Source organism: Xenopus laevis, chromosome 6L (assembly GCF_017654675.1).
Source record: "Xenopus laevis strain J_2021 chromosome 6L, Xenopus_laevis_v10.1, whole genome shotgun sequence".
NCBI lineage: Eukaryota > Metazoa > Chordata > Amphibia > Anura > Pipidae > Xenopus > Xenopus laevis.
The window spans coordinates 16,948,281-16,971,986 of record NC_054381.1 but is presented as its reverse complement, the minus strand read 5'-3'; the positions used below and the strand labels follow the sequence as shown (position 1 = coordinate 16,971,986).

At 40.8% G+C, this 23,706-nt stretch overlaps 1 protein-coding gene across 1 annotated transcript in view; it reads left to right on the top strand.

Moving 5' to 3' along the window:
• LOC108718467 (receptor-type tyrosine-protein phosphatase N2-like) overlaps nucleotides 1-23,706 on the top strand; it is a 606,363-nt gene that overhangs the window by 63,831 nt on the left and 518,826 nt on the right. The window contains exon 2 of the mRNA XM_041565802.1: nucleotides 2,546-2,596. Within this exon, the coding sequence (XP_041421736.1) occupies nucleotides 2,546-2,596 (51 nt within the window). The remainder of the gene's footprint in view (nucleotides 1-2,545; nucleotides 2,597-23,706) is intronic.

Below are 23,706 nucleotides of genomic sequence, written 5' to 3'. Positions count from 1 at the left end.
AAAAGGGGAATGGAGCGAGATACTGGTAACGGATTCATTATCCGGAAACCCATTACCTAGAAAGCTCCATATTACGGGAAGGCCATCTCCCATAGGCTCAATTTGAATAAAAAAAATTCTAAATTTTAACTGTACCTTGTACTTGATGCCAGCTAAGGCCCTGCTGCGAGACAACCATTGCCATGCAACTTTAGAAAGATTTGAACAAAAGTACAGATGGCAGTGGGTTCCACAGTGAAATGCACAGAGATTTTTAATTTTACCCCTGAAGGTGTGGCCTGATTACGGTTGCCACCTGGCCAGTATTTTACCTACCTAGCCAGTAAAACACCTACCAAGGCTGGGGCTGGTATTACAAATTTACCGACAATGTAGTTGCTGGTAAATTTGCAATATTCTTAAATTTAGCCCCTGCCCCCCCACCTAGGCCCTAAACCTGCCCCAATCTTACCTTTTACCTTTCCCAGTCTCCCCTCAATCTACTTTTTAGTTGTCTGATGCACAATAGCACTGCCTGCCTGCCTGCTTGTCATGCCCCCATTTATGTCATAGTTCTCTTTTCACCCCTGGTCAGCTGGTAAGAAGAATTTTAATAGGTGGCAAGACTAGGCCTGATAATTATGAATGATTAAGTAGTTGTGCAGGTAGTTTGCAACACTCTGCCTCTGCTACATGCAGTAAGTTTTCACTAACTGTCACCTCAGCTCCTTACTGACCTGCTGCTGCTTTCCCAGAAAATTTCTGTCACTGGGAAGCATTACACATAAAATTGCCACTGTGCCATCCTGCTATTAGTTCTGGGGGTATAATACATGAAATAGCCACTGTGGCATCCTGAGGAGGTATGCAATGGGGTTTTGGGGTGGAGTTTGCAAAGGGGGTGAGTGTGGTGGGACCCTTTAGGGTGGTGGCCCTAATGGCCCCGAACCCTAATCTGATACTGTCCACATGAATTTGCTTAACCTATTGATGTAGCCTGCAGTGAGAACCCTGGAATTTCTGTCAGCTTGAAGGTGGCACAGGAACTCCAGAATAACCTCTATTAATAGGTGAACTTCCTAACAGTTTGGAGAACTGGAAGCAAAACTGTAGGGACCTTAATATATTTAATATATGACAGCAATGTGTGTGTGTAGGAGCCTATATGGTTTAAATTGTTTCTGGGCAGAAGGGAATGTATCTAGTTTGGTTCATTAGCATAAGCGTATCAGAGGCTGAGGGTGGAGCTCCCCTTTTGGACTTCCATATCAGAATGGGGTGGATGGTGCTGGGAGCCTGGCACTTAGGCCCAGTAAAGGAGACGCCGCTTCCTTTTCCACATAGCAAAAACCCATTATTGGTAATATAATCCAGTGTAATCCCATGTTCTAGTCTGGGAAGACATTTATTGATCTGAAAAACAGGTTACACATATAATGACTGCATGGGCAACAACCCATTTATTAGTTCACAAACAAGCCCACAGGATTTATTTACTAATGCAATAAAACATTTTAGCAATTCCCCATGATTTTTATCCCTGATGCAACATAACTCCTTATAACTGCACTGTAATTGCATTTGAAGAGGGGGTTAATTTAGGGGGATAGGTAATATGCTACAAGTAAAACATATGTATAGATCTAATAACAGAGAACAGTGTTGTTTGTACCTGGAGCAAACATGTGAATGGAAGTTATAAAAACCGCAATGGAACAGATTAAAAAGCCTCGCGGGAACTGCTTTTCTATAACAAAGAAAAATGACACAAAGGAAAAATGATGATCAATCTGAAATAATAAATCTTGTGCTTAAATAAGAAGAAATCATGAAGCAGCGAATGGGACTGCAGAGTCCAATGAAACGACACATTATATGGCTTCGCTACAAAATAATCCCCATATCTGGAAGCACAGCACATGCAAAATTTATATTAAGATACCTAATGATGGATAGTACATCTCGGCAGATTTATTTTAGTTTATTTCTTTTATTAAACAAAGTTTGTAACTTTTTCATAGTTACACTAAGATATAAGGGGTTGTTAAATACAATATAGTGGTGCAGGCAGCTCAAGATATTATGTAGACGCTGAATCATCCCGTTGAGAGTGTCTCTGCGCTGGCCATTTTTCATGCCTCAAGCTTTTGTTGTAATACCTTCAGTGGTAACCATGTCGGTGGCCATAAAAGTATACAGCACCTCTCTTCTTGATAATTTTACTTAATAATATCTGGATGTGGTGTACTAATTGTAGAAGAGCACATCTTTACTGCTGGGTAGCAATTCCCATCAACATTTCAATAAGAAGAACCCACTCCAAGATTTAACTGCTTAGAGATATTGTTTTGTCAATTTTTTCAAGGCCCCTTGGCCAATGAGGTCTTTAGACATTCAATAAATCTTGTTTTAGGAGATATCTTTCCTATAGTGATGTGGAAAGACTTTGGTTGTTCTGATCAAAGTCAAATATTTACAAAGTACAGTATCTCTTATGATGTTCAACAGATAATATTTTTCCCTCTGATTCTCAAGTAATAATCACTGTTTTCTTGTTTTGTTTTAGGTTGTTTGTTTGAAGAAGACCTCTGCAAATCATTTGAAGTGTGCCTGAACGGTAGGCTTATACCACCTGTTGTTCTCAACTGTTGGTGTGATTGTGTTCCTCTGAATAGATGTTACATTAATTGTGCATGTTACAGGGTGTAAGATTTGCTATCTGAAGGTCTTTATGGCTTCCATTTATACACCAGTCATTATGTAGGGCAGGGCTGTCCAACTTGTGTGGCCCCCACATCAAAGTCTGCCTGCTGTGTCTGCTTACCATATGTAAACTTTAAAAGGTATCACTACAGAGATTAACTGCATTTTTTAATAAAATTCAGACTGTAATCCCCTATATTGTTCACACTTGTGACACCTCTATTGTTTATATCCTAAAGGCCTATACTGTTCCACCTGAGACCCAGACTGAAACTGTCCACATTGTTCACTTGTTCACACTCATACAAATTGCTGGAGGGGCACCTGCACTGTATCACTGTATGTAGCAAATCTTAGAGTTGTCCTGATCAGTGGAAACTGTCTCTTGCTCTGTTCTGCCTTCCCTATGCTCCCTGTGTGTGTCATAATCTTTGCCTGTCCTACTCTGCTTGTGTGTGTCATACTCTGCCTGCCCTATGCTCCCTGTGTGTGTTCTACTCTGCCTCTGGAACATAAGCCTGGTATTTGTTTTGGGGATTCGTTAGCATTTGAAAATGATTGTTAGGGGACCTTAAGGTGTTTAATCATGTGCTGGGGGTGCTGTGTTATCCACAGTAGAGGAGGCATATGGATTTAAGGGTAGGCCTTAAAGGACCAGTTCAATGTAAGAATAAAAACAGGGAAATAGGCTGTGAAAAATAAAATATATTTCTAATATACAGTAGTTAGTTAGCCAAAATGTAATGTATAAAGGCTGTAGTGAGTGGATGTCTAAAAAATCAAAACATAACACTACTTCCTGTTTTTCAGATCTCTAACTCTGAGTTAGTCAGTGACATGGGACATAACTGTTTAGTCAGTTTGAAAATGATCCTCAGCATTCAGTTTAGATTCAAAAGCAATAGATATGACCCATGTGCCCCCCCCTCAAGTCACTGATTGGTTACTGCCTTGTGACCAATCACTGGAAACCAAGAGAGCTGAAAAGCAGGAAGTAGTGTTCTGGCTATTATGTTACACATCCAGTCACTCCAGCCTTTATACATTACATTTTTGGTTAACTAACTATATTAGAAACGTTTTTTATTTTGTACAGCCTATCTCTTTGCCAGGTTTTTATTTTTACACTGAACAATTCCTTTAATATGACAACTTTTTTCACATATGAGTGATAAATGATATCCCGCCATTGAGCACCAATCATTTGGTTTTTGGTGGGCTACCACCATTAATGTGGACCTGGTCTTGTGGTTACATGGGTGTGGTTTAAAGTGGGTGTGGATTAAAAACAGGGAGTGGTCATCACTGCCTTCCATTATCGGTCCTCCACCAAGTAGGCCAGAAAAATTCCGTCCCTCGGTACCACAGAAGTTTGACAGCACTGATACAGGGCATGATACCTCCTGTGCTATTCCTGAAGGACCATGGGAAAATATTCTCTTTCAGCCAGGCCTGCAAATATATAAAAAACGAACATAAATATATTCAGTACGTGGTATCTTCAAGTTTTTATTACCCACAAAAACATATAAATTGCAAGAAAATACTTATTCTCTTAAAATTAAGCGTTGAAGGGATCACTTAAAGTAGATGAAGTCACTAAATGAGCAGATCTTTGCTTTGATTTGGCCATCCATGTGATGGATCAAAGTGGGCTGGTGCACTTGTTGATCATGATTCATGATGGCCTATGGGGACCATTCAGGTGAGAACGACAACTGGATCATGATGTGGGCCTACAGGGACCTTTCAGATGAGAACTGCATCCTTACGCTGCTTGTTTGGCCAGATATCTGTGCGATCAGCATGTTGACCCATATATGGCCATGTTAATACTGTCTACATTGCTTGTGGGCCTAAACTAGTGTCAAACACAATCTGGGGCATCTGCAAATATTTATTCTTCTTTTAAAACCCAAAACTTTTATATGAGGATCTTTATGTGTATATGTTATGTTCTGTAAGAAAAATTAACTGAGCCTTTATTTCAATATAATACACAAAAGCCATGAATATCTTGTAAATTATATCCTTATAAACGGTGAGTTCTGATGTCATCAGTTATAAACGGTGAGTAGTGATGTAATTTCTGTCACATGACTCACTAAAATTTGTGTATTATAATTAATAAAGTACCCCCAGTTGTGAAATATGAGGATATTATAAGTTACCTCGGAGTTCCATGACCTGTATAAAAACACTCGGCCTTCGGCCTCGTGTTTTTATATGGTCATGAAACTCCTCGGTAACATATAATATCCTTATATTTTACAAGAGGGGGTACTTTATTCACTATATCTTACACATTAACCTCCTAATTCAAATCTGGAAAATTCTCAGTTACGCCAACACACCGCCCCACCCCCTTGTTCAGTTCTTTCAGTTCTGTGCTAGAATCAACCTTCCTCTAATAAAGACAAGCTGGAAATGAAGAAATCAATACCATGATGAGGCCGAGGGGCATCATTCACAGGCCATTATTCCTGATGTGTGTAACAGCAATGGTCTGATTTCACAAGGGAGACAATCTAGGCAGGTATGAATACGTCGTCCGGAAGATCAATGGCAAACAATTGGCTATATGGAACAGATCATTCAGCGATGGACTAAATGTTTCTCCACAGAGACAGAAGTCTTGATGCTGATACAGTTGTCCATCTATCAGTCCATGTCCATGTCTGTGGGGTTCCTTGCATGGTCATTTCTGATGGTTAAGCCCAACTGTCATTAGGCTGCATCACAATGTACAAGGGGATTCAGAGAACCTAGGATAAGGAAATCTACCCTAGCTGCCCAATTGACCTTATATATGACCTTCAGATCCAGCCCTGCCCATTGCTTTAGAGAACATGCACCTTTGATAGTTAAGGGCCTCAATGTACATTAAAATTAACCAGTTCTTCTCATACATAGAGGTTGTCACAGCATTTGGTTTACATTAAAGGGGACCTGTCACCCTAAGAAATAATTCCAAAGCCCTTTCTCTTATGTTAGATGAGCAAATAAACTTTTCTTACACTATATATATTATTTACATATTGTTTCCTTGAGTCATAGAATTCACAATCACAGCAAGCAGGCAGGTGCCATTTTGTGGATACTGTTATTAAAGCAAGTTGTGTATCACCATAAATCTTGTGTATGCGACGGAATGGGGAACCTAATGGCCATGTGCAGAGCCCTACACAATTATAGAGTATGACGAGGGAAGGGGGAACGTGAGGAGTGCAGTGACATCAAGAAAGTGCTGAATTTAAAGTGAAAGTAGTCAGGGGTGCTCTGCCTCAGGCGGCAGTGCCAGAGAGGATTCCAGGGGCGGCAAAAAGCCGCTCCTACACCTTTAAGAGCCGAATTTCCGGTCTTTAAACCGGAAATTCGGCTGCGCTATTGTGAGAGAGCGCAATTGCGCTCGCCGCAATCGCGTTCCTGCCTCCCCTCCCGACAGGTAAGTCGTTGCGGGGGGCGGCATTGAAGGAGCCGCCTCAGGCGGCTCCTTCGCCAGAAACGGCGCTGAAAGTAGTTGACTGCCCCGCCTTTATGCCTCAGACATAGAGGCGGGGCAGGCAATATACTGTATGATTGACAGCTCAGATATTTAAACACCTTTATATCAATTATGGATGTTTTAGTGGAAAAGAAAGAATTAGTGTTCCATATTTAATTTTTAAAGGACTTTCATTATACAACTTTTTTTTTTTATAACATTTGAGACCCCGCTCTCAATCAACAATGGCCATGCTCAGTTACACACATGTCCCTGATCCCAACCCATTTTTGGAGTCCACTATTCAATCCACTCATTACTGTCCCACAGTATCTGGACCATTGGGAGGTATGTGACCATGTACTAGTAAGTCACGGTTGTGCAAATGTCTGGAACGATTTGGGCTTTGGACTGGCATCAGTTTAGTATTTCCTATCTTATAGGAAACAAGGCAGTCATTTAAATCAATATAAAATAGGTTTCTTTCTTCCCTACACTTTAGAAAAGCTTGATAATTATGTTTGTATAAGAGCACGATGTGCAGAGAAAAATAGAAAGGCATCGTGAAATGATGCAGCTCAGCTTTAAATTGCACAGGATAATTAAGTAAAATGCATAGAAATGGCTCAGTGTGTGTGTAGCTATTACCCATGCAGCCAGTGTGTATAGAGAATTGTACCAAATACACTCTTTTTTGCTGTATTCTGTTCCTCTGAACAAAGCAGCACAGTAAATAATGACTGTAAAGATTCCATAGCAGGTACCCAAGTGCAATAAATTCCCAAATAATAGCTTATCTGCATAGTGTTTTTGTTGGGGTGCGCTCCATTTTCCCGTGAATGATAAGGTGCTGTAGCATACATTATTGAGTGGGATATGCAGCTGTATTCCTGCAGGTAGGGAAATAATTGCATTAGAAACTCCGCTGACAGGTAGACAAGCAATTTATGTTTTTTTTACCCCCTAATAATATGCATTGAAAAGTAACACAGGCGTGCGAGTGTTCCGTCCCAGCTGTGAATATATTACAGAATCCTCAGCCGACGGATTTTTGTATTCCAGCAAAGCTGAACAACCGTAAATCCAAATTTGGTTATTTACTGCTTGATATTTTTACAAATAGATTTTCTGACCTAATCATACTGATGTAGAATGAGAAGGGGATCTTAGGAGCAAGGCTGGAGTCTCAGCGAGAGCCAAATTAGAATTTAGTCTATCGTAACTCTTGGCCCAAAACAAGGTTTCTATCTAATGTGAAGCAGAACATGGTTACACTATAACCCTTGCAATGTTGTAGGAGCAGTACTGTTGGACTACAGCTCTCATGCTCAAATGAATCAGGATAGCAGGGTAACGGACGTTCTTAACCATGAGAACCACTGGCACCACTTTGGAGATTTATTTGGTAGGTTTAAAGTTCACCTCAAGGAAACACTTCTATCCATTTCCAAACTCTGGTCCCTTTACTCTCAGGCAAAGTATCACCTTGACATACCTCCCAACATTTTGGAAGTAAAAAGAGGGACAAAACTATTTTTCCCGCACGTAGCGTAGCAATTTTTTGACCACACCCCTTTCTGTGGCCACACCCCCTAATTACCATGTTCGTTTTACAAAATTTGGCAGGTTATGAAAGTTTGAAAATATTTCTCCTTATCTAAACTGTGTTTTTGTGTCTCAAAATTGTTACAAAGTATCTTATTTGCAACTGTTAGCTGTTCTGGGCTCTCTGCTACAAGACAATTATATGAGAAACTTTGTTTCTTTTTGTGGCTGTTCAGTGCAGAGAAAAGAGGGACTTTCCAGTACAAATGATTGACTGCGGGTTGAGCTGTCAAAAGAGGGACTGTCCCTCTGAAAAGGGACAGTTGGGAGGTATGCCTTGAAGAGCTACCTCCGATCTATCAGTCCTATGGTATAACTCACTACTGCTCTTTCTTGCTAATCCTGTCTAGCTTATACTCCTACATGGTACTATTACAGTTGCCGGTCTGTCATCACCCCTTTAATGGGGTCCCTGTTCTCCTACTTCCACTAAAGGAACGGTTCCTTACTTTGCATGTTATCTCTGTGATACTGTCACACTGGGTTCCCGATTCCTGGTTCTGTCTCCCATTAGCCCCTGCTATCTGTATATTATGGTTATGTACTTTAATAATATCCGCTCAAAGGGACAACTACTGTAGATAGCAAGTTATTCACCCATGGAATATCTGCAGAGCAGTCACAATTTGGTCAGAAGACCTCCTGATTGTGGATGGTCTGTGTTTACCCTGCAGGGGGAGTCAGTTGGATGCCAGAAGGGTGTATTATATTTCTCATGTCACATCTGGGGTCAAGCAGGATGTAATGGGGAGCAGGTCAGATACTTTTTTTTATCTAGATTGGGCCTGGCAAAGATGGTGATGTGAGGGTCTGGGTTGGATCAATGCCTGGTCTGGGTCAGTAGCAGTTCTGCTGAACAAAAATAGGGTAGGCGATTCTTTTTTACTATCTCCTTCTCTTACTCTTTCTGACAGTCCTTCAAGCTCTATAATGGTTTAAGGGTAATGGTTTAAAGATAATAATTAACATATGTTGTTTATCCAAGGAGTAAAGCCATGAACATCCAGCGCCGGATTTCAGTGGCGGGCACCCTTAGGCTCTCCCCAGTGCTCCCCGGAAAGTGGCTGGGCAGCACGTGGCCCCTAGTAATTTTCCGCCCTAGGCCCTGGCCTTTGTGGACTCCGGGCCTGTGAGCGGCATTAGCATTGACAGTCATGCAATCTACCCTCTCTAATCTGGTGCACTTTACCAACATTATATTTGTCTCGAAATTAACTTTTGTTTTAACCATTTTACAGCTCCAGAACTTTAAACGTTAACCCATTGATTCCTACCCAACATGTTGCTCACCAACCCCTTGAATGTTGCTCTCAGTGGCCTCAAAGCAGCTGCTTTTTTTAAATCACTGTTTTGGAGACAAGTTTTGGTTGTATAAAAACCAGAACAGACAGAGTCTCCCGTAGGCTGCCAGTTCACATAGGGGCTACCAAATAACCAATCACAACCCTTATGCTGCACCCCAGGGACTTTTTTCATGCTTGTGTTACTCCCCAACTCTTTTTTATATTTGAATGTGGCTCACACATATAAAAGGTTGGGAGTGGTGACCCCCCTCCTTAACCTATAGAGAAGGTACCATCAGCTTTTTCTTCTCTTCTATTAATCTCCTCTTCTACTCAACCTTGTCTTCTTCTCCCTAGGCTTGGCACTTTACAAATCAGCCATCTTTTTTATTGTCACAGTGCAAAGGAACAGATCTTATTGGATCCAAGACAACCAGGAACGGATGCAAATAAGCATAAGGGAAACTTACCCAAGCTCATTAGGAAAAATTAATGGTCAATCTTTAAAAATAAGGGGTGATTATTTGATTTACAGGTGCAGCATTATGTATTTTATATTGTGTATTCTGCAGTGTGGCATTAGGAATATATTTACTTTTGTTAGATAAAATTGATACCGACTGACTCATTCCTTCCTACACTGCAAAGGCTGGCGAATAGTAGTCGGCCCATGTGGCATTTGAATGGCTTTCGCTGACTCCAGTTGATTATGTGTGATCAATAGCTTTCAGCAGGCTGCGTGCCTTACAATTGGAACACACGGTCTAAATGAAGGGTTATTGTCAATTCACTGAACTTTGGAGCCATCTATGCGCCCTGCTGTAATTGTCGGCTTTTATGTAGAAAAATACATTGCAGCCGCATCCGGAGCTTGCATTGCAGCCTTTATTCTGCTTAGCACACATGTGGGTTTTTATTCATCTGCTCAGGCCTGGCATGGAAATAGTAATGAATAGTCATACTGTGATCCTTATACAGGTATGGGATCCGTTATCCGGAAACCTGTTATCCAGAAAGCTCCGAATTAAGGAATGGTCGTCTCCTATAGACTCCATTTTATCCAAATTATCCTCATTTTTAAAAATGATTTCCTTTTTCTCTGTAATAATGAAACAGTAGCTTGTACTTGATCCCAACTGAGATTTAATTAATCCTTATTGGAGGCAAAACCAGCCTATTGGGTTTACATGATTTTCTAGTAGACTTAAGGTATGACGATCCAAATTACAGAAAGATCCGTTGCCTGGAAAACTCTGGGTGCCAAGCGTTCTGGATAACAGGTCCCATACCTGTACCCTGAAGCTTTTTTTCTCTGTACTGAGAAGCTTACAATCTAAATGATCTATGCACTGTGCTGTGCCACAGCAGTTGGTAGTAGCTAGTCTTCCCTGCAGCAATAAATATGTGTTTAGGAGTTCTTACAGCACCTGCATTCCTTCTCAGGAAGACAAACAGTGTGTAAATCTGGGTTCTCTATCTCCAGCTGTTCCCAAACTACAACTCCCTGCATGCACTGACAGCTGTCTAGATTTGCTGGAAGCAGGAGACAGGCAGCAGCTGGAGAACCACAGGTTGAGCGCGCCCAGCGTGAGAAAGCGATAAATATAACCGAGCGGGCAGATACACACTCTGCAATTTTTAATGGAAAATAGGCTTTTGGTGGAAAAATTACCAACGCCTCTGACAGATGCGTCCCCTGCATTTAATACCAACCGGTTCCACAGCTGGAAATCTCCTTGCTAATTGCGCTAATTATTTAAAGCTTTTGAGACACTTTTCTGCACACAAACATGATCCGACATTGTGGCACACAGCAGGCTGAATAATCCTGGCACAATGAGCGAGGCGTGGGCCGCAGAGGTACCAAGTGACTGGCGGGAGGTGTGATTGGCACTTCTAGCATTAACTTGTAGCTCTGGGATGGAAAGGGTTCCAGATCTTCTACCACTAAAGGTTTTGGTATGTTCTGCTATCTTCTGTTCTAAATGCAGATATTAGACATACACAGCAGAGCAGATCGTTGGGGGGTATTTGGACTCCTTCAGACAATGTATGTGTGATATTGTTGGTGTCATTCACATAGAGGCAGTGCAAAAGTGCAAGGGGCACAAGATCATGGTCATCAAGAGAACAATTCTGTCCCAGGTCTGGCTGTGCTCTGTCCCTTCTCCTAAATAAAACATCTGGCATGGGTTTCAGAGTGCATAGGGCAGGCAGTAATTACAGGACCCTGATGCATTGTAGCTTGTGTCTGTCACTGCTCCCTAAATTGCACGTAATTCAGATGGGGCAGGAGGGGTGGTGCCGTGTTTGCTTATCATCATTAATGAACAGGATCAGTGGGAATGCTGGGAGTAAAAATGCTGGAGGGCTGCAGTTTGAAGAGCTGTGATGTATGCACTGAAAATCCCTATAAATGATTAAACAAACCAAATGTCCCCCCAAGGGGCCCTGATGATCCTAAGGAACCCTCCGCTCTATAGGGCCAGTCAATGCAGACGATTGCGATTCACAGGAGGTAGAGAACCCGCTGCCCTGCTGCTCCCCTTCTCTTCTGAAGTCAGGGCAGATTTTGGAGTGAAATGCAGAATGTTGTCTTTTGGCTCCAAAATCTGCCACGTACAGACAATACTTCAGGGAAACTCAGGCAAATACCTACAATCGTCTGGACCTAATTGTCTGGTTCTAGCCTGACTCATCTTGAGGCTGTGGGTAGTGATGGGAGAATAAATTCAGCAGACACAAATTTGTGGTGAATTATTTGCAAACTGTGTTCACAATTCGTCGATGAAAAATCCGGCACGTCGAAAAAAAAATTGCCGCATACATAAAAATTGTTGCGTGTCAAAAACTGGACCAAGTAGCAAGGTGATATTACCTGACTCAGAGCCCTGATAGCCTGCCTCCTGAACACTTGCAACCACAACCAGCCGCCCATCACAAATTTGCTGCTGCTTCTCAACCTCCTGTTCCCCTTGTCACTTGCTCCTGTTTGTCTTGCAGAGACAGGTTGGAAGTCTACAGTGAGTGTTTCAACTGAGGAAATGCAGTTTTGTAAGGGGATATGACCATATAGGTTATATACATAGATAAAAGCAGGTGTGCAACTTAAATATGTGCAATTTCATCTTGGAATGACACTGATACTTATTTTAGTCTTTTTTTCCTCCAAATTCTTGGCCTTTGCTCATGGACTGAGTTGTCCATGAGTTTATTAATTCAAAGAGAAAGAGAGAGCACCCCTCCTCTATCAATTATAATAGTCTCAATACTAATCCAAATACAACCAACCAAGGGATTTCAAACACAATACCTGTGTGACAACACCAATTTAACCACTTTAGGAATTAATTGGTCAACTTAACTTAACCTAAAGTTTCTGATTAAAGTGCTTAGTGCAATTTTAACAGTTCAATAAATCAATATGTGTCAATGTTGTAAATAATGCCTTTTAATTAATTAATTCTAAAAATCAATTAACTGTTATTTATATAAAGTGCCCATGTGAAAATTGATTGGAAATGAATTAACAGAGTTGATAATATAAAATTAATTTAAAGTGCTGTGCCAATAAATACTTAAAATGACATTCCCAATTGATTAGTGATTAAAGATTGTGAATTAATTAGTAACCTGTTTTAAGAATTAATATACAGAATAAATTATTTCCAAATTGACTCAATTCATAGAGGACCAGTAGGAAAATGAAAACATGGAGAGGTGGAGTTGTCCCAAAAACTACTGCCTGAATTTTTTCTATCCCTGGGACACCACAAAGCTGTAGAATAAGGGATAACCGGGACTGTGGCCTTGTTGTTTTAGCTTGCCCTAAGCTGTAGGAAGAACTTACTTAGACCTCACAAATGGAACAAATCGTCGGTCCCCTTCAGGAATCCAATAGCGAAAAAGGAGAAGAACTGAATAGAGCGATGGATTCGAATGTGCAGCACCCTACTTGACCAATTCCCAACTAAAATTCTAAAACCGCTATAAGATTAACTGATTAAAATCAAATAAATTATGTAGAAATGTTTCGCTAGTTAAGCTTTCTCAAGGCAAATGGTTGGCCCGTCGGGAGATACGCGACTAAAACACTTCCGGGTTCTACGTAACACAGGAGGTCTCGTGAGAGTTTTCAGGCATAATGATCAGCCATTAAAAAAATGTCTGTTCTCAATATATTAGATCCTGGGGATGACATTCTAGTTTTGAAAAAATGTCACCTCTTGTAAATATGTCATCCTGGTGCAAGTGTGGATTTTATTGCTGATGCCTGTTCTAATTATCCGGCTTGTTCAACAAATTTAAGGAGCATATTGGGAGGGATTGGGGTGGCTCATGCCCTCAGTATTGCAGTGTATTGCAGAAGACAGTGGCCCTAGCCCAAACCTCAGTCTCTTCTGGGTCCCAGTACCACTGCAATGACCAAATTATGGATAGTTCTGCCCTTGTGCTGGTCCCACCCATTATTCCAGGGGGCGCAGTGGGCATTTGTCAGTGCCTTTATGGCAGCTGCCCTTCATTTCCAAGTGAGAATTAATCATTTCTATGGTTCTCAACATAACTTATTCCACCATGTGAAATGTATTAAATATGGTGGGCTAAACTACTAAAGGGATGCCCAACCTATGGGTTCTGGAGGCTGCTGGGGGTTCTGACACTTGTATATCAATTCTTTCAGGAGGGCTTTCTGAAATACCTGTACATATTTACAGAAGAGGAGATATCAACGGTAAATGTCTCTAATATATGCTTTGTAAGGCCGTAGTGTTGACCTGTTGAACTGAATTCCTGTTAAGCATTTTGTAATTTCTTGCAGTCATTAATAACATTTAGTTCTCTATGCAACATGCCAGATGTGTCCTGTGTGTGCCCTCTTTGGAACGAGCAGAAATACAGAGTTATTACGGCTAAGAGATCAAACAGTTTGCGTGACAGCACTAAATGTTATGGGATTACATTTCAGGAAGCGACAGGTACAATATTAGCCGCATTGTGTTAACGTTTGTGTCATCACCTTTCTGGCAGCTGACAAACTGCCGTGTCCGTTATTAGGAAAACAGCCATTGGCATAAGGGATCACAACAGGCTAATATGCTGTGACTCCATGTTTTTCTATCCATGCTATATGACATTGGGTGACAGAATTCCACAGTTAATCTCTAGAAACATCTCTGTATGTTTAAGTCGCACTACCACTGGAGAATTTCCACCATTTTCCTGTTCATGCCCCCTTTATTATTCTTATTCTTTATTTACTGTATATAATGTTGAGACAGCTCATTACAGAATGCATGCCGCTATCCAGCACAAAATGCCTGTAGGCTTCTGTTTTTTGGGGTTTGTCAGGAACCATTGCAGACAGGAGTAGGACATAAAACTCCTTGCAGATAGGGTCCAGGTTGGAGCTGAACATTGGACTCGAGTACTGCAAGGCAGAAGAGCTAACCACTGCACAACCAAACTTCAGTCTAAGACCATAGAAAATAAAAATATACAAATCTTTGACTTTATCTTACCCAGTCAGTTACATCTTACAAAGTTGGTTGCCTATCTATCAGTTGGCTGCATATCTTCCAGTTGGTTACACCTCCCCTAGTTGTTGGCATCACACACAGCTTCTCATCACTTTCAGTTTGTTAAGTATATTTTCTGGTTTGTTGTATCTCACTGGTTTTAGCAGGCCCGGATTTCATGGTCCTAGTGCCTGGGCCACGTGATCCTAGTGCCCGTCCACACTACCTCTCCCCGCGAGGAGCGTGGTAGAGGAGCCGGAGCATTGGGGAACTGTGCATCCCTAGTGCTCCAGATAAGGCAAGCCGGAGCGACATGTCTCCCCTAATTGTTTGCCTAAACTTGTCCACTGAAGGACCCTTTAGTTTATACAGGAGCTAGGTTCCTCTTCCGGGGTCAAAGCATGACCCTTAGAGTTCTCAGGTTTAGCCACTAGGTGGCATTTGTTATAATATAAAAGCTGAGCACACATGTGGTCAGGGTTCATTTTTGCCCGTCCCCTTACCTGAGCAGGCAGGAAGGGTTTGCACTTGGAACCTAGGCAAGGTCAGGTCTAGTAAGTGATGGAGAGGCTACTCGCCATAATAGGTCACTCTAGGAGTGATCAATAGTCAGGGCTATTTAGTCAAGCAGCACAGGCTCCACCGAAGAGTTTTGAGTGGGACTAGGATCCCGGGCACTAATTGCTCAGAAGTAGGGACTAACCCTCATATGTAATAAAAGGCACTAGGTTTGCCCAGGAGCAGTAACCCACAGCAACCAATACGATTATTATTTTTAAACAGTTGACCAGGAAATGCTACCTGCTGATTGGTTTCTATAGGTTACTGCTCCTGGGCAAACTTAGTGTTAATTACATAACCCCCCAAGTGTCAGAGCTAGGGCCTTGGGGCTCCAGGGTAAAGGCTGAAAGCTGGGAGTGTATTCTCTCTCTCTCTTACCCTGCAGGGATTTATACTGACCATTGGTGCATATACTGACGTTCTGTGTTCCTGCTTTATCTCTCTTTGAACTCCTATATGGATTAGGTTCTTCAATAAATACATTCTATGGTTAAGTTATAAGAATCACTTGCAGTATATTACACCGTGCCTCCACACCATTGCGAGGGCTCACCCCCTAAAAAAATAATAGGTCTTACCCGGAGCAAATATAGGGTTAAAGCTACAAGTTAGAGTAACGGTGCTGCTCAATTTACTATAGCCTTACACTGGAATTATGGAGAAAACGTTATAGGTAACAACCATGGCTGTTTACCTTGAATTTGTACTTTGCATGCTGTACTTGTTTTCATAAATGACCCCTCAAGTTTTACAAACTTTGTGGAAAAATGGTGAAATCATCAAACATTGATCCTTTTAAAACATCCCTGACATTTGTAATAGATTTTGAAACATCTCTTGCTAATGGCAGGCCCGTTGTTTTAATCAACCAGAAGTGCTCTCCGACATATCAATTTTCCTGGATAAAAAAAAAGTGACTCAACCCCTTTAAGCTCTTTGCCATCAATAATTACTCCGGCATCTGCGAGTAAGTTTCCCGCTCAGACGTAACTGCAGCATTAAGCAGTCATTGCAGAAATCTATGGCGGGTTATCCATTTTATTTTAATGAGGCTCAAGTGTAAGTGATTGATTTATGGTTAAACCCTGTGCACGTTAAGGCTGCGTTGTGCGCCATTATTCGTGGGTATATTCATTTCTCTACAGTTAATATTAGAATGCAGCTTGTGTCTGGTGGGTTCATTTAGGTTTCAGACAGACAATATACTGTACTATACACTATAATCAGGTATATATATATATATATATATATATATATATATATATATATATATATATATATATATATATATATATATATATATATATATATATATATATATATATATCTAACAATATAGGATATACATAAAAGTAAGTCATGGTTTTATCTCCTGAAGTTCAAGCAAAGGGGCACATGGAGCAGGTCTCATATTGGTACAGGAACAAGAACTGCTGCAAAATTGCGCAGGTCTCAAGGGTGCCAAGCTGTATAGGGCTCTAAGGTACTCCAAGGCTTGTTTCTTATAAATAACACGTAAGCTAGGCACCTTCCACCCCTCCTGTGTGTATTTCTGCTGAATTCACAGCTATTTACAGGACATTCTTGAGAGAACACGCTCACCTAGTTGAGCAAGGTGCAAAGTACAAAAATAGGCACAATGTTGTAGGTGCTACCACCAAAATATAAGGTTAGATCATATGTTCTAAGCGCTACAACCAAAACACAAGGTTTAAGTGGCCGTAAGAACTGCAACCCCATTATTTTCAGATTAGGCACAAGTTTCACATCCCATGTAGTAGGTCCTACCACCAAAATATAAGGTTCAGATCCCATGTTGTAGGTGCTACCACCAAAATTTAAGGTCAAATCTCATGTTGTAGGTGATACCACCAAAATATAAGGTTCAGATCCCATGTTGTAGGTGCTACCACCAAAATATAAAGTCAGATCCCATGTTTTAGGTGCTACCACCAAGATATAAGGTTTAAGTGGACATAAGAACTGCAACCCCATTATTAGCAGACTAGGCACAAGGTTCAGGTCCCATTTAGTAGGTGCTGCCACCAAAATATAAGGTCAGACCCCATGTTGTAGGTGCTACCACCAAAATATAAGGTGAGATCCCATGTTGTAGGTACTACCACCAAAATATAAGGTTCAGATCCCATGTTGTAGGTACTACCACCAAAATATAAGGTTCAGATCCCATGTTGTAGGTACTACCACCAAAATATAAGGTTCAGAACCCATGCTGTAAGTGCTACCACCAAAATATAAAGTCAAATCCCATGTTGTAGGTGCTACCATCAAAATATAAGGTTAGATCCTATGTTTTAAGTGCTGCAACCAAAACACAAGGTTTAAGTGGCAGTAAGAACTGCAACCCCATTGTTGCAAGATTAGGCACAAGGTTCAGGTCCCATTTAGTAGGTGCTGCCACCAAAATATAAGGTCAGACCCCATGTTGTAGGTGCTACCACCAAAATATAAGGTCAGATCCCATGTTGTAGGTACTACCACCAAAATATAAGGTTCAGATCCCATGTTGTAGGTACTACCACCAAAATATAAGGTTCAGATCCCATGTAGTAGGTCCTACCACCAAAATATAAGGTTTAGATCCCATGTTGTAAGTACCACCGCCAAAATATAAGGTTCAGATACTATGTTGAAGGTGCTACCACCAAAATATAAGGTTCAGATCCCATGTTGTAGGTGCTACCACCAAAATATAAGGTTCAGATCCCATGTTGTAAGTGCTACCACCAAAATATAAAGTCAGATCCCATGTTTTAGGTGCTACCACCAAGATACAAGGTTTAAGTGGACATAAGAACTGCAACCTCATTTTTAGCAGACTAGGCACAAGGTTCAGATCCCATTTAGTAGGTACTACCACCAAAATATAAGGTTCAGATCCCATGTAGTAGATGCTACTACCAAAAAATAAAGTTCGGATCCTAAGTACTATGTACTACCACCAAAATAGACAACAACCCAAATACCGAAAGCAGGGGAAATATAGTAGAAATTTCCACCTTATGACGTCTGAGCTCCAACTGCCCAGTCTGACATCAGCCTAAATATTATACAGAAAGGGAATGCTAAGGCAGACCTGTGCTTGGTGGGACCTATGCATTTGGTATTTATTGTTTTGGTTTAGCAGTTTCCTCTCATTTCGGAGTTTATTTAACAAGGTATATATACACAGGACTGTTCCAAGAAAAGGTCATGTTAATTTGGTTCTTAAAGGAATGAGAGTCTCTCAAGAAGCAAAGTGCAAAATAATTTCAGCAGAGCTACCTATTGACTTTTTATTCTCTGTAAAGCACCTAATTATAGTGCTGCATGCATGGCTGAACATTGACTGGATCGTGTGATGGAGCAAGGATTACTGACTCTCAAAGTGAGCTGAATTCAAATGAAACATTCATACAGAAGAAAGTATTTTCAGGTTCTATAACAGAGCACTTTGACTCTCTCTCTCTCTCTCTCTCTCTCTCTCTCTCTCTCTCTCTCTCTCTCTCTCTCTCTCTCTCTCTCTCTCTCTCTCTCTACTGGGTATTTGGCCAAGAATTAAAGAAGGCTATTTTCTACCTCACTTTAGTTCAGTTTAAATATTACCTTCAAACCAATTATCTATAATATATAGTCTGGAAACCCAGGGCTAGTATGGCAAGTAATTCTGTCAAGCTGAAGGCAGTTTAAGGTAAAAGCCCATAAGGCTCTTGCGCTATCTGGAGGCTTGTCTGAAGGAGGAGACAGAAAGTACAGAAGCAAAAGAGTAGCCAGAGTAGTTTAATCAAGATCAGTGTCAAGCAGGTCTTGGTCTTGGTCAGAGCTGGCAGCACTGGTGTAGGAACAGGAGCCAGGCTGGGGTCAGGATAATCAGAAATCAATAGTGAGAAGTAACCTCAGAATATCAAGTAGAAATTAGTAACCAAGTTTTGGGTAAGAGTGGGAGGAGAAGGAGGACCTGTTGGTGCCACAACTTGAGCATGTCCACAAGATTTTGTGGAGCAATGCAAGATGATCACGCAATTATGTTGATGCAACGGTGGCTCACAAAGGATTTGCCTGTATAGAGCCACAATTTCAAGCTGAATCTTGAGAGTCGGAGTTCGTGCATGTGCCCGTGGACTCACATATTGGTGAGGGGAATTATAGAGAGAAAGAAAACTGACTCCAATAGAAGGCAGATCCAGATTACCCAATTCTGTGACCCCAGATGCAGGCTCCTTTTAGTTAACTTTTAGCATGTTAAAGAATGGCTTATTTTAAGCAATTTTTCAATTGGTCTTCATTATTTATTTTGCATCGTTTTTTAATTATTTGCCTTTTTAATTCTAACTCTTTCCAGCTTTCAAATAGAGGCCAATGACCCCCAACTAAAAACAAATTCTCTATAAGGCTACAAATGTATTGTTATTGCTACTTTTTTATTACTCATCTTTCTATTCAGGCCTCTCCTATTCCTATTCCAGTCTCTAAGTGAAATCAATGCATGGTTGCTAGGGAAATTTGGACCCTAGCAACCCGATTGCTGAAACTGCAAACTGGAGAGCTGCTGAATTAAAAGCTCAATAACTCCAAAACCACAAATAATAAAAAATGAAAACCAATTGCAAATTGACTCAGAATATCACTCTCTACGTCATACTAAAAGTTAACTCAGAGGTGAACAACCCCTAAATAAAGCATATTTGTGTCACTATTCCTTAAGACATGGGTGACACCAGCACACTTCCCGCTTCTGAATCATCATCGCTTTCTTCCTGGGCCGGAGCAGCCACACTACTTTAAGACATGGGGGCAGATTCACTAAGGGCGAATTGTCGCCATCGACCGTTTCGCAAGGCTCAAATTCGCTACCACTACGCTAATTCACTAATATGCAAAGTTGTGCCCTGGGCGCAAAATGCTGGCAACTTTTCGCTAGTGTTAGCATTTCATAATCAAGATGCACTAGCGTACGTTTGTGCCTAGTGAAAATTCGCTAGTGATCTTGCGCTTAGGTCAATTTGCATTCGGCGGGTAATTTAAAGTTGTATGGACGTCTAATGCTTGAAGTTACCACTTTTTCTTACAAATGTCCAGGGAACCTTAATAAAGACAAGAGAGTTAATATAATGCCCTACACATGAGCCCACTGTAAAATGAATGTTCCATACGTTATGAAATGTCTGGAGAAAACCGGTTCCCTAAAAAAAGTTTGCTAGGACTTTTGCAGGCAATTCCACTTCAAAAAAGGAAAAGTCGCCAGCGTTTTTGTAACTTTAATGCATTTTCAGCACATAGGATATGATGTAAGTGACATAAGATTGAGGAAGATGTAGCTTATTTTTAGCAGTTCACCTGGTCTGAGGTGGCAAAGTCAACTCTGGCAAAAGAGGTAACGTTCAGTAAAATCCACACTTTCTGTTTCTGCAATGATAAATGTTCATACTAATATCCTAGTATATCATTACGCACTACTGAATTTCACCAGCTGGATGCAAAGTCAAGATGGTGGCCATGAAGAATAAGGAATGTAGTGAACTTATTAAACTGTAGTGTAAGTGTGTACTGTACTCCTTTATTTGTAGGAATTGGTGGAAAATCCTAGAGGCCATGAACATAATGATTATATGATTATAATGAAATGCATCTTTAAACGAATTGTAGATAGGGTCTACAAATCTTCTCCTAACTGGCCTTCAGGTTGGGACCTCCATCAGGGCCAGCCCCACAGTTTTGAAACTACAACATTAGATGGACACGATCACTTGTGATAGAGATAAAACCTACTGGCCCAAATCTTCAATGATTGCATCCTTTCCGGTGCTGATTACAGCTGAGCATTTCAGTTAGAGGCTCATTTATATTCATTGCAAACATTCTATTTGTGGCTGAAAACTCATCTTCCTTCTTCCTGTTGTAAAATTAACTGCTTAACAACACATGTGACATTATGTTCTACTGGGACTTAAAGCCTTGCAGCAGGGGAAGTAACCTCCAACCCATTGGTGGGTCCTTGTCAGGGTCAAGGTTGGATACAAGGGGATTGCTGCCGAGGCTGTAATGTTGAGAAGCCTATTGAGGGGGATTGTATAAATAAGGGATATCCAACCTAATGCTAAGTCCACAAACTTAGGTGGTACATTTCACATTCGGCATCCTATATCCAGAACCCAAGCTAAGTTCCCTGGTCTCGGCTCTCACTTCTGACTTTAACCGCCGTCTTTCACCTCGAGCGGAGCCCTCGGCTAATTGGATGCCGCCAGGTCTTAACAGAGAGAAGAGCAAAGCTAACGGTTCTGGACGAGCAAAGGGGCACAATCGTCTCACGAGGATACTGGAAGGAAGAACACCACCAGGAACAGGCAGGCCGGGCCAGCACAAGCTGATAGATTGGTCAGACAGGCCGGAATCAGGATAGAGAGCGTAGAATAGTCGATGGACAGGCAAAGGTCGGATTGGAGAGGTCAGAATAGTCACAGACAGGCAGGATCAGGATTGGAGAGATCAGAGTAGTAAACCAGGCAGGCAAGGGTCAACACACAATAGATAGTCAGGATTCTCAAGGAATTAACACCCAGGAACTTCTAAATAGAACCTAACAACGGGCAGTGTGCTGCAAACGAAATTCCCTTCTTATACTTGAATGAATTTGGCGGCATTGCGAGCTGACATCAGACGCTAGCGTCACTAGCTGAAAAAGCCAGAATCCTGGCCAAATCCCGAATCAAATCCTGGATTCAGTGCATCCCTAGTTGTTGTACATGAAAATATATTCTGTGTCAATTGCTCTCTTATATACACTTCCTCTGCCACAGGGAATACCTCTGAAGCTGGGGACTAAGGCAAATTCTTATTCTAATTAACTGTTTGGCAGGACCAAAATGATTGACCATAGACCAATGAAATGCTCTCCCTGGGACTTGTCAATAGGGTCTCCAAAGAGGCTCTCCAACTCCATCACGGTGGCAGGCATAATGGACAACTTGGTCCCATTGGGAGGCTTATGGGACATCAAGCCTTTCATTAAATGGCTGCAGGGAACCAGCCAGATTGTGGCCTCATAATTTCAAGGCAAGGTAAGCTGCTGATGCTGAGTCCATACAAAACCATCTTCAGCATTGACACTGCCATTGAACTAATAAAGTGACTTGTTAGGAGCTGTGCCTCGTTAGTCTAATGTGACAAAGGCAAACTGTGGTCACAACAAATACTTATTAAATGCTCATAAGTGAAACGCGTGGCACTCTTTGCGCAATTTATGGTGGGTTAGGGTAATGGAAAATACATACAGTATATATATATATATATATAGCGGTGAAGAAGATAAGCACTCCAATATTTCTGATCAACAATTATTTATTCCACTGTGGAATATTGGAGTGCACATCTTCTTCACCGCATATTTTGATATAACACCCATTTGGACAAGTCAGAGTGCGGATACACACCTGGACTGTATATATATATATATATATATATATATATATATATATATATATATATATATATATATATATATATAAAGGTTAGTTCAACCTAGCTGTTGTCCCAAAGGAGGTGCTGGTTTGCTGCGGGGGGACAAAGTTAGAAGGCACTTGGAATTTGGAATTTAGTGCCGCTACACTGTACTACATATCAATCTGTTTATAGCTCCACAGAGACAATTACATTTTTAAATGGAAACAAAAACAGCTTTAATGATGTCTGTATAATAAATGGAAAACATAGAAAGGATGACATGCCTGCGATACAGGTATGGGACGTGGAAACCCATTATCCAGAAAGCTCTAAAATACATTAAAAAGATTTGACTAAAAAAACTCTGCAGCTAAAACCTTGCAATCTTCTTTAGAAGGAGGTGTATTTTCAATATTCAATCCTATTTTTAGACACATTGTAGTTTCATTTTTTGTCCCTTGCAAGTTTTTCTTTCCGCAAATAAATATAGTCAAGCTTATCTAAATCGCATTAATTCAATAGCGAATCATTAAAAGCTGTACAGGCAGTGACATCAGATATATACAACCACCATAAAAGGAATTTTAGGGCTTGTTCAACTTTCCATTAACTTTTAGTATGACGTAGAGAGTGATATTCTGAGATAATTTGCAATTGGTTTTCATTTTTTATTATTTGTGGTTTTTGAGATATTTAGCTTTTCATTAAGCAGCTCTTCAGTTTGCAAGTTTGGTTGCTAGTGTCCAAATTACCCTAGCAACCATGCATTGCTTTGAATAAGAGACTGAAATATTCAGAAGAGAGGCCCTGGATGGAAAGAGGAGTAATAAAAAATAGCACTAACAATAAATTTGCAGCCTTACAGCTCATATCTTTTTTAGATGGCCCCCGTTTGAAAGCTGGAGTCAGAAGAAGAAGGTAAATAATTCTAAAACTATAAAAAATAAATAATGAAGACCAATTGAAAAGTTTCTTATAATCACCCTACCCTATACCATACTAAAAGTTAACTTAAAGATGAAGCACCCCTTTGATATTCAGCAATGGAAATTGACAAATAAATTTAAAATAATGGAAATAAGTAGCAAAAAGGGACAAGGCAAACCAATGAGTGTCTTGAAAAGAAGCTTTTTGA